This window comes from Chaetura pelagica, unplaced genomic scaffold (assembly GCF_000747805.2).
Source record: "Chaetura pelagica isolate M959 unplaced genomic scaffold, ChaPel_1.0 scaffold135, whole genome shotgun sequence".
Classification (NCBI taxonomy): Eukaryota; Metazoa; Chordata; class Aves; order Apodiformes; family Apodidae; genus Chaetura; species Chaetura pelagica.
The window spans coordinates 1,615,187-1,627,518 of NW_009953649.1; the positions used below are offsets into that span (position 1 = coordinate 1,615,187).

Genomic DNA, 12,332 nt, shown 5'->3' on the forward strand with positions numbered 1-12,332 from the left:
ACAGATGAGGAAGAAGAAGGAAGGCTTCCCCTGAGCTCTGCTGATTAGTCCACCGGGCAAAGCCAAAACTCCTCTACTGCCAAAAGTTAAAATGAGTCTGGGAAGACTGATGTGCAAAGCCTCAAACTGCCTCCTGCTTAGGCCTCCTATTCTGTTTCCCATCAGTGACTTGCTGTGAGAGGTAAGCCATGGGAAATGCCAAAAAATAAAGCATGATTATGAGAAAGCATCTGAGTGGAAGGAAACAGATCTCTCTCCAACATATCAACAGCACTACACACACAGCTTTGGCCCAAGTATTTTGCTGTGAACTAGTGGAAACACCTCTGGCCACCCCATGACCCACCCCATCCAGCCCAAAGCAGTCCTCTAGCGCAACCCTAAGCAATGAGAAATAAAGAATGAGACATGGCTAGTATTAAGTTCGCAGTGCTCCTATCTCTGAGAAAGGCATATGTTCCCCAAGTGCTGTCAGTTAAAGCACAGAGCTGAGACAAGCCTGACAAAAAAAACATCCACAGCTGTGAAAACACCGGTTTGCCAGAGAACTTCCTACCACAGCTGCTTAAACTGAACTTCCTCCTCTTCTTGCCTTCGAAGCCCAGAGCTCTCACACAGCATCACTTCGCATCGGCTGCCACCTCGCGGCGCGGACTACCAATGCAACAGCACCGCTGTCCCCGCACCTCCCCCCTGCAGCCACTTGCAGAGGCGACCCTGCACGTACCCGAAGGACAACACATTCCCACCTGCGTTATTCTATGAAATCTGGGGCTAAGGAACAATCTGGGAAGTTTCTCAGGAAGCCATACCAACTTCCAAGCTCTTGCTAAAAGCTCTACAGAAAGCAACCAGGAAGACCATATCAATTAAATCCTTCAAATTAAGGCTATGTATCCTTTTACAGTTCTCTTTGAGGATAAAGACAGTGATCCTCCTTGTCACAAAAGAGGCAGCATTTGCAAAGCTTTAAGGCAAACTCAATGAAAGTAACTTCACGTCAATTACTATCATCACAGGAGGTGACGAAAGTGGCATCTCTCACACCAAGGGAAAGGAAAAAGAAAACCTGAAACATTAGTTTTAAACTGTAACACTGAATTATTTATCTTGTAAAATAATGAAGTTGTAGCAGCTGCTGCTACACATGTAATATTCTGGTCAAGGCCACCGCTGCCCTGAGCACCATTTCTGAGCGCACCAGAAGAGGAGGAAGAAATCCCAACCCCCTCTGGCCACCAGTGAGCTCCAGTGCCACTCGGGAACCTCAGTGAGGGGGAGCAGTGCCCTGCAGGCGGGCAACTGGGATGCCTGGGCAGCAGGGCTGACCCCAGAGAATGAGGCAGACAGGAGAGCACTCACCTTGTTTGGCAGCAGAGGGTCTTTCCAGCTGCAGCTGAGGGTGGCTGCTCCCTTCCTCTGCAGCATGCACTGCAAGGCCGCCTCCACTGCCCCGCCAGCTCCCACCAGCAGCACCGTCTTTCCACCTGCATGACACAAGGCAAATCATTCACCTGCCCTTGGCTGCAGAGGCATGAGCACCAGGGTCTGTGGTGCCACAGAACTGGAGCAGCTACACAAACTCTGTGCCTTGAGCAGGTCACCCCACCAAAACCCTCCAGCAGGGCCAGGAGTGCAGCTCAGGGCAGGACAGCAGCAGCCAGGGCATCAAAAGCTACTCTTTTGGAATCCATGCAGTGAGGCAAAGCACAGGTTTTAAGCTGTTTCCTGGCAGCTCTCTAAATCTAGTAAGCAAATACTGCTTTTCTCATTTTCTGGTATTTTATTTGCACAAATCCTTTCATTCAGATTTGCTACATTTGACCTCCTGTTTACAGTTCTATTACAGAAATCCTTCTCTCTATGATTACGAACCACTGTAAGAGACTATCTCTGAAATGCTGCCTTAAATTAACAGTGCTGTCATGCACTGTAAAACCACTACTTTAAATCTGCCATTTCAATGTTAGCATTTACACAATCCGATCCAAATCAAAACACTGGCTCAGCAGTTCTTTACAGGCAGACCTGGATTTCTCAAACTGTTAAAACTCATCAAAATTGCCAGGTGAAGTCCCTAAGTGATGTTTGTATTTTTGGTTTTGAAGACTCAGATGTCTCAGGTAGCTTCATTAAATATGCTGATGGCAGGCAATCCCTGCCTAATCTTAAAAATCTGTAGGATTGAGACCCATTTCTGCCAATATTACATTCAGATCTCACTGAGGTTTCTCAGTAGCAGAAAAATGTATGTGGGGTGTGTAAAGAACACAAACCAGAAAACACAACAAGGTGAGATCATATTTGTCTCTCTAAACCCAAGAAAGTTAGTTCAAGTGATAACTATGACAGGAGATCTCACCTAAATCTTCAAGAAGCTCCACAACAGCACACGCTGTAGGAGGAGCTAGACAGTCATTGGCATCGCCACGTACCAGCCGTCCTAGGTTTACATCGGATAACCTGCAGTGGAAAAACATGGCAATTTAAACAAAGAGTTTGTGTAACAAATCCGCAGTAAAGCCTGTAACATGGCTAACAGGTAATCCCAAGTGCAAACACATCTCATAAAAGTAAATCCTTTGACAGTCATGTACTGTGGCTAATTTGTATCACCCCATGGGCCAGTTAGACAAATACTGAGCCTCAAGAGAGGCCAGGAAAGGCACCTGGCAGTTAGAAAAAGTACCACCAGCCCACAATACAGGGGCAGCTCTTTACTCATCATGGTGAGCTACACAAGCATGTTGGGTCGAAACATCTTAGTGGCTACAGACCAGCACCAGCACAGCCAAGCTGAGCCAGAGGCAAAGCATCCTTCTGGGCCCAAGCTCCTTGCTGAAGGGAACTCAGGAGTTTCTGTGCTGCAGGCACTGTGGTCTCTCTCATACACAAGGGTGCTCTGAATCTCCCTTTGCTGTCAATCTCCAGTACTTCAGGTAATGGAGAGCTAACTAATGCACAACATTTTCAGATTTTTTTTTTTCTGGACAGGAATTAAAAAAAAACAAAAAAGAAGATTAGATTCTTTTTTTTTAAAATGTCATCCCCCCCCCCGCCCCGAAAATAATAATAAAAAAAATGGGTCACAGTCTGCAGTTAAGAGCAAAAAGGCTTCAAGAACGGCAAAATGGTAACCCAGACAGCTAAATTATAGCAGTGGCTACTCCAGAGAGCAGTGCAAGACTGCTCAAAACTGATTGGAAAGTTCTGCTAATGGGTCCAAATTATTACAACCTACTCTCCCACTGTGAGCAACTGCTGTAAGGAAATTTAAAACCTTCTCTGCAACTTTCCCATCAATCCTTGTGAAAATTTTGAGGATTGTGTTCAGTACTTTGTGACTACAATTTGTCCTACTGAAGTACTGAAATACCTTAAGTATCATCAGTAAATCAGAACTTAGTTTTTTTACTTCTTTAAAAAGACCATGTCCTGAATATACAGTATATAAAGATTAACAAGCTAATGATCAAAACTACTTCAGTCCAAGACTTCTATTGATTCAACAACACCTTTAATCATTGCTCAATAGCACAGCTAGACATATTGACTGAGAAATCCATTAAAGAAAAGGGGAAAATTGATTTTACAATGCTATCAGCCTTATGTCTGCTAATATTGTTTCTCAGTACTCCACTTACCCATCCACATCCTTCTCTGGTTTCACAGCATTTAATACCTTACTGCTATATAAGCTTTCTGGGAGGTCAAGGGCAAGGCCGTGCACATTAGGATCCTCATTAAGTCTCAAGACTTCATTGACAATCTAGGAAGTTAATAGAAAGCATCAAAGATCAGAACAACAGACAAAAGAAGGATCTAATTAGAAGGGGATAAAACCTATATTTTAAAACTACCTTATGGCCACCCTTCCTTCCCTCACATATTACTGCAGCTTCTAAACATAAAAGTAATAACCTGTTTTCCTTGATTTAAATTTCTGTGGCTTACCAAATTAAGCCACCCTGACTCTATTCTAAATATTTTGCAAAGCCAACACATATTACATTACATTATTCTGCCAAAATCATTCTGTCTTCCACTGTTTCAAATATCAGCAAAAATTTGACACTCTAGTGGCTTCGGAAGTTTTGTTTTTTTTTTAAAAAAAAGAAGCTTTGGTTAAAACATAGTTCAAATCATGAACATGTATAAAAAGTTGTATAATTTTTTTTCCCAGTGTTACAAGAGAAAATTCATTTTCTGAAACCAGCATATTGTTATTTTCCTTCTCAAAATAACGTGATCCTAAGAGTGAGTGAAGAATCATTATTTTGAAATGGCACTGCAAAAAAGTTTTTGAATTTCAAGTACTGAAGCAGATGCCAATTCAAATGCTTTATAATTGTTCACATTTCACATCAGAGACTGTACTACCTAGTCTTCATTGCTTCTTCACTCAAGTACAACACTGATCCAAAGCGATATTTGCTATTCTGCTATGCCCATGAAGAATACAATGGAATAAAACATGCTACAGTTTTCCCATATGAGAAATATCATGTGAGCATGTCTTTCTATCATATTATTCCAAATAAAACCAGTATGCAATCAACACAAAGCTGTATAATTTCACTGGATTAATATCCAACAGAAAATGAGTATAAACTTTTTTCCTTAGCTAATACCATGCCTTCCTACAATGCTTTTCATGTAAACTGTTCTGCAATTCTGAACTGAGAAAATGTACAACTTTGGTATTATATAAGCATGTCACTGGTACAGAAGTGCTCCTTTAGTTCACTGACTTCTGAGACAGAAATAGGGATATATACTGACGCTGTGCCATTGGACAGCAATAGGGCTGCTATACACATTAATAGAAAGTAACGGTGAGTATATATGCACCAGAATATGCATGTGAAAACATCCATATTTTGCTTTTAAAATCCTGAGATGCTACAAAATATCAGGGGCCTACACAGCAATTAAAGAAAACATAACTCATAAATAGCCTGAATCTAATGGTTTAATTCAGCTTTCCATCCCACTACTTATGCACAGTAAAACAATCTTGTATTAACTTGCTTTTACCATGCAACAGTTATAGAAGAACAAAAACTGCACAGTACTGAAATCTCTCCCACCCTCCCAAACCAGGGAATGCAAGCTAGCATGTGGACTCTAACAAATGAGAAAACACTCTGTCATAGTGAGCAAGCAGGAGAGTTAAGCAAACTATTCATTATGATCTGTATTGAAAGTACCTTTCTTCAAATAACAAAAATACCCTGCTTTTCTCTTTGCATATAAAGCTCAGCCACTTCCTAAGATATTCAAAGCATCAGCAACTACTTCTGCATACTCACTGTATTTTACCTATTTCCTATTGTGTAACTCAGCAGATAAAATGCTTTTTCAAACAGCAAAGTGTATTTGATCTTCATTTCAAAAGCCCACCCTTCTTAAATGGTTAGCTGTCTATTCACCATCCACTAAACTGGACTCCTAAAATTCTTCACAGTAAGTTCCTCTCAATATATCTGGAAGCGGTTCTTGAGATTACACTGCAAGCAAGTAACATTTTAAAAGCAAAGTGTACCAAATACAAAACGGTTCAGAAGACCCACAAGCCTACAGGATTAGAAACTTGCCAAGCTCAAGGGGGCCAGCTGGGAACAGTGACATCTTTTACTATACACTCCTTTGCCATTTTCTTTTTCAGATGCCTCAGGACTATGTATATGAACATGACTTGCTACATTTAAAACCTACTTGATACTAGTGCTGTACCCCCACCCTAATGCCTTTGACAACGGAAGAACTCAGCCCTCACGTGATTTGTGGGGTGTGACTTTTTTCAATGCAAACTTTAAGCATTAAAAGATCCATAAACAGGCAAATAAATTCACACCCCTCCTCTTCTAAATTAATTAATATTTAATTTTCATTAATAATTTGGGCAAGAATCAAGTACAGTCACAAGAGCAATTATGGGACATAGGATACCAATACTGGTATGAGGGGACATTGCAATTAAATACCAGACATGAAAACAAAACATTACTTTGCTGATTCTGCTTCAGCTTGCATGGGGACAGCAGACAAGCCCATTAATTCCTTTTTTTTTCCTGCTCTTGCCAATAGGGGGATAGAACTAAGGCAGTTCCAACCCCAATCTGAGTCAACAGAGATCAATTCAAAGGGATAACGAACATCAGTAATAAACATAAGTTTCTGACAAAAGCAAAAAAGGAAAAGTCCTTTAGGTACTGCAGTTACCTCATCCTTGCTGCTGCCTTCAGGGAGACAGATGTGAACAACACGTAGACCAACCTGCCAACAGAAAATGCTTGTAACTACCAAGGGCCTGTAGCTCATGATTAATAATAATAAGTGTATCAACTGAAGCTTACCTCTTTGGCAAAGTTCTTGTTTATTTCTTGAATCAATTGATCGTTATGTGCCTTGGGGAATAAAATAGAAACTAAGTTTTAAAATAATCAATTTACATTTAAAAACCTGGAGTGCACTAATGCGCAGATCTACACAAGAAATGCAGTGAGGATGTTTGTGTCTACCAGTACTCAAACAAATAAAAAGCCTAGCAATTCTAGGAAAGAAGCAGAATATCATTTAGTATATTTATTTTGGCTTGATTAGTTTAAAAATGTGTTGATACCAGTCTGGCTTTTATAGACAACCATTTCCTTAACATAAGTTTGCCATTTAAGAAAGGTACCAGTCTGTATTTGAATATACCATTCTCCATCCACCCACGTAACAAGGACAAAACAGACAACAGCAATACTAACATTTCCTGCCCTGTTCTCATACCAGCTAGAAACACTGGCTTGCCTCACCACTGAAAATGAGGTGAAACATTATCATCACGTCTTACATGAGTTCTGTAAATGCAGAATCAAGAGAAGTGATCAGCTCCTCCCAGTTGCCAGCAGGCACCTGCACTAGGACAAAAGTGTTTCCTGGGCAGATTTACCTGAGAAACCATCGCACCCAGGAATCCTCCCTGAGGTCTCTACACCTCCATGCACCATATATATTTTGGCATTTAATCGCAATAATTACAATTGGTTTTTAGGCTTCCAGTTACTCTTGAACCTTAGGAGGCTTTTCAAATATCTTCATATACTGTAACAGTAAAACTTAAAATTCAATACACAGAACTAGAAACCTCATAGTAACGGACCAGTGAGGCTTTTACCCTCAATAACGTTAGTGGCTTCATAACAAGATTAAAAACACACTTCTCACAGCTATATGACTATATATAAAACCTATCTTCTGACCCAGACAACAGGAGCAAAAGAAATAATTTTTAAAGGGTTTGTTACAATTTCACAAACACATTCTTCATAGCTTTTGTCACAAGACCCAGTGTCAGTGACTGTCCATCAGAGCTGAGCTGCTCACTCCATGGTTAGCTGCCAGTGCTGGCTTTGACTGTCACTAGCATCACCCACATTTTTTTTTTGGCTGAAGCCCGTAACAATTTAGAAACATGTCAATCCCAAATGGTTCAGTACTGCTGCCAATGAAAAAATGTCCATTTAAAGGACAGACTTTGTGGAGTGACGTAGCTCCTGAGAGGGGATGCTGCTGCATTGAGAACACGTGTTCCCGCAAACTGCAGAGAGGGAAGAAGAGTGGACTAAGGAGAGCTCAACAGCTGCTCCCCTCTGCCAGTAAATGTGCAACTGTATCCCCACACTGATGCAAAACCACCAGGACTCCTTGAGAGGTTTAACTGGGAGGGAGCCACCAGCTGTACTACCCTGTCACCTGTAATTTCCCTGCTCCTGTGGCACTGGCTGGTGAACACTCACCTCATGTGGGCACAGAAAGCCCCTGCCCTGAACCAGTTCCTCTGACAACCTACTGTGGTGGTACAAACACCTCCACCCTGGGCTGCACTGCCATGTCAACACCAGCCAACATCGTTCTTGCTTTAGTTACGAGGGCAGTGGGCCCAACATCGTTCTTTTTTCAATTGCAAGTGCAGTGAGCTGGGACAATCTGGTTCTTTCCAGTCCTGGTAGAACTACACTGAAATCACAGAATCACAGAATTGTCATGGTTGGAAAGGACCACTGAGATAATGGAGTCCAATCATCAACATAAACCTCCCTCCCCCCAACCAACAAAAAAACCCCATAAAACTGCCACACCTACACATTTCTTGAATGCCTCCAAGGCCTGTGTCTCCACCACTGTCCTGGGCTGCCTCTGGTCCTATCACTATTTACTTGGAAGAAGAGGCCAACACCCACCTCCCTACAACTTCCTTTTGGGTAGCTGCAGAGGGCAATGAGGTCTCCTGTCAGCCTCCTCTTCTCCAAACTAAACAATACCAGCACTTTCAGTCACTCCTCATATGACTTGTTCTCTAGACCCTTCACCAGCATGGTTGCTCTTCTCTGGACATGCTCCAGAACCTCAATGTCCTTCTTGTAGTGAGGGGCCAAGAACTGAACACAGTACTCAAGGTGTTGTCTCACCATTGCCAAGTACAGGGGCACAATCACTTCCCTACTCCTGCTGGCCACACTATTCCTGATGCAGGCCAGGATGCTGTTGGCCTTCTTGGCCACCTGGGCACACTGCTGGCTCATGTTGAGCCAGCTGTCAACCAGCATCCCTGGGTCCTTTTCTGCTGGGCAGCTGTCCAGCTGTCCAGCCACTCTTTCACAAGCCTTTCTTGTAGCCTGGGATTCTTGTGACCAAAATGCAGGACCCGGCACTTGCCCTTATTGAACCTCATACAATTGGCCTTGGCCCATTGATCCAGCTTGTCCAGGCCCCTCTGTAGAACCTTCCTACTATTGAGCAGATCAATACTCCCACCCAATTTGGTGTCATCTGCAAACTTACTGAGGGTGCACTCATTCCCTTCATCCAGATCACTGCTAAAGATATTGAACAAGACTCCCACCTGTGACACTCAGAGTGCAGCACAGGCAAGCCCAGAGCTCAGGGCATGGGCTAGCAGAGTGCAGGGGCAGGGTAGGGGCTGCAAGGGAGCAGGTGGTGCTTTGCTGAGCTTTGCAGAGCAACAGCTCCACTGCTAAGCAGAGTCTTGCTACTGTAAGTTTTCAGCTTTAACAAAATTAAGAAGCAGTGAACAATCATTTTTTTGGTGTTGCATGGTTCCAGCCCAGGTTCAACAGGGATAATAAGCAATGCAGGTATCAATCTCAGCATCAATTCAATTTTTGAGAGGAAAAGAACACTTCTAAAACTAGCTAAACACATACAGACTGGCTCATTCTGCCACTCCTCATTGCCAGTAACGCTGCAGAGGAGGTGCCATGTCACACTGACTGCTGTTACCCATGAGCAACTAGTAAAGGAGATAATTCTGCTGCCCTCTCTCTGCTCCTCTGGCTGAACTGCAACATGTGGAGAGCAGCATGAATTTTAAGGCTCTGCCCACATTACCCAGTAGAGCAGAGCAACACAAAAGCATTTTAGACTAAAACAAGGCTTCTTTGTACCAACAAATACACATTTAAAAGTATTTCTTCTTCAGTCATAAAATCATTTAGGTTGGAAAGGACCTTTAAGATCATCAAGCCCAACCATTAACCTAGCACTGCCAAGTCCACCAGTCCTTACAACCAGACCAGAGCTAAGGTAACTGACAGGTGGAGGACATCATTAGGGTGAATTTCAACCAGAAGGATCTAGGCTGCATGTTCCTACAGCCACCTCATGATGCAAACCAAGTGTAATTAACAGGGACAAGCATAACCATGACCAAAACCAAAACACTGATGTAGCTGCATCCCAACTGATATTAAAAGTGAGCAAGAACCTCCCTCTTCTCACTGAATTCTCTCTCTCATCCTAACACCCCTATGGCTATGCAGAAAACCAGACTCAGGGACTAATGTGGCTGAACAGAAGCATCCCCAGGCACCTCCAGCCCAGGGTGGATCAATGCCCCAAGCCAGCTCATGGTGCAACTGGATGGAGACATGACAGGAGTGAGAAACAACAGATCACTGAGAACACAGGTCGCTGGTTTTCTAGTAATCCTTAAATTCAAAGCCTTAGAGGGCTATTTGAAAACATTAACCACAATCACCAAGGGGGGAGGGGGAGGGGCGGGGAAACTTTGTTAAGTCAGTGTCGCTAAAAAAACTACCGAAATGAAGTTGGTGCTGCATTCCGTACATTCACTGTTAGAAAGTAAAAAATATTTATAGATGTTTAAAAAACGAAAACCTACTGGGTGAGGGATTCAATGTATACTCACTTAAAACAAACACCACCAGCCTAGGAAACAGGACAAAAAAAAATCTTGCCTGCAGGGCTCTGGGTCCCACTCAGAATGACAAACAACCCCAGTTTTTTGGCCTTAAAACCTTAAGAAATCTAAAAAGGAACATCTCTTAGCTTTGCAGGGATAGCAATCCTTGTCTATGAGTTTGGTTGCCTATCTCAAAGATGGCAGTGCCAGCAGTATGGAAAAGAAAGCTCTTCACAAAGTTAGCAATGCAACTACGAGATTGCTTCACCTTCGGAAGTGCTGCTACTTCTAAAGGATACTGACATTTTACACAGTATTTATTTCACACAGATCCTTTTGAGCTGACTGGGACCTTTCAGCGTGGTTTCCCTCTCCTTAAGACTTCAGTCCTGTTCTTTAGCTACAGCTGCTCAAAGGCAACAAGGCTGGCAGGAAGCAGCTGGGTCTTTCCTTAACCATGGCAATGTTATTTCAGGGGTGGGAGGTGAAGACAGTCTCATGTTTTCAGGCACGTAAGCACCTTTCAGGGCTGCAACAAAAGCTTCAAGCTAAAAAAAGTTTGAGAACAACTGCTTCAACTCAATTACTTCAATCAGTTTAGACAACTTGTAAAAAAAAAGGCAATCTTTACTTACAGTGGGGAAGACTGTTAGCAGAAGGAGAAAGGGGTAAAATAATTCCCTTCCTTTGCAAACCTTTCCCACAGCCTGTATTTTACTGTGGCTGTTATAATCAGATGTTACAGTCCGGTGGAATTCTCTGCTCCTATCACTTTGCTTGAATAAAAGTTACTTTTTGCATCATGCACTCCTTAAGTTTCAGACAAGCAATAGTACTGAAGGGGACCTCTCACAGCCACTGAGCATACAGACACACTTTACCTGAATAATGGCAAGTGTTGGCACAAGCCGAGGGTTTTCCTTTCTAAGGGAGGCCAAGGATTTCTTTGCATTCTCAGTGATTTTGCTGCAACACAGTAACAACAAATCTTTAGCAAAACAAAGCTTAGTAACATCAGTCAGCAGAAACTTAGGTCAGTCAGAAATAAGGAATCAACACTAAGGCACATGCACTTTTAATCCTCAAAATTGCAGATGGATATAAACGGTGAGGGTTGGCTTTCAGTGGGTAGGTACAGAATACCTTAAGAGACAAAAATACTTCCTTTTTACAGCTATGTGAGTCATTGCTCTGACATGCCCAAAACATCATAACTAGCCTGTGCGATTTCATGAGAAGGCTTGTCCAGCCCCACCACAGAAAGCTCGGCAGGGATCCACCACCCCGAGCCCTAAGGCTCAGGTGAGTCCTTCATTTCCATTCCCTGGACCCAGGTGCCCACAGAAGCAGAGGCCTTCACAACTGGGCTGCCTTACACACAGGCATCAGCAGCCCTAACAGCAGCAGAACAGCCACTTTCACCGATGCTATTCAGAGCTGCGGGCAGCAAGGCAGACAGAGGAGTTTTGTTTGCTTCTTGGAAAAACCGGTGGGAGCCGGGCACTGGGAACGCTTTCTGGAAAAAAATGTCTCGGTAAGAGGCTGCCGGCTCTCCTCTTGGTATCTTTGCATATGCAAATGATACCCAGAAAAGGAAGTAAGGAGACCCCCCTAAAAGATGTCTGTTTGTCTGTCTCCCACAGCAAGCAAGACGAACGGAGGGAAACGCTGTCCAGGGCGCTTTTTTGCCTCCTCATACCCCAGCCCTCTTTGTAGAAAAGGCAATTCAGGTCAGTGCCGTGGCACACAAACTGTCCCAGCTAAGGTTGAATGGAAGGGGGGCCGGGGAGGGGTAGCGAGGAGGGACGACACAGAAGACACGTCTTCCAGACGCATGTCCGTGCTCAGCTTCACCTTCACCTAACGCCTGAAAATGCCGTAACACAAAAGCCACGGAAAAAAACACTGCAAAAATCCCACCCAAACCCAACACAACAGCCGATGACTGCGGGATGGGGAGGGGGGAAAAGGATGGACATTTTAACACGAGATCACCTCCACTCCCCGGTGGGGCACCGGGCACCCCACAAACCAAGCCGACACGCTCACCGAGGAAACTCTCTCCACCCGCAAAACCCTTCACTCCCCCCAAGTCCCTTTCCCCCCCCAGCACCCC

The 12,332-nt window shown here is 43.5% G+C and overlaps 1 protein-coding gene across 1 annotated transcript in view; it reads right to left on the reverse strand.

Annotated features, from left to right (window-relative positions):
* Positions 1–12,052, reverse strand: part of MTHFD1L (methylenetetrahydrofolate dehydrogenase (NADP+ dependent) 1-like) — a 143,867-nt gene extending 131,815 nt beyond the window's left edge. Inside the window, exons 1-7 of the mRNA XM_010000004.1 lie at positions 11,969–12,052; positions 11,098–11,244; positions 6,360–6,410; positions 6,226–6,279; positions 3,645–3,769; positions 2,363–2,463; positions 1,363–1,487 (exon numbers count right to left, since the gene is read on the reverse strand). Of these exons, the coding sequence (XP_009998306.1) occupies positions 1,363–1,487; positions 2,363–2,463; positions 3,645–3,769; positions 6,226–6,279; positions 6,360–6,410; positions 11,098–11,244; positions 11,969–12,052 (687 nt within the window). The remainder of the gene's footprint in view (positions 1–1,362; positions 1,488–2,362; positions 2,464–3,644; positions 3,770–6,225; positions 6,280–6,359; positions 6,411–11,097; positions 11,245–11,968) is intronic.
* Positions 12,053–12,332: the final 280 nt, after the last annotated feature.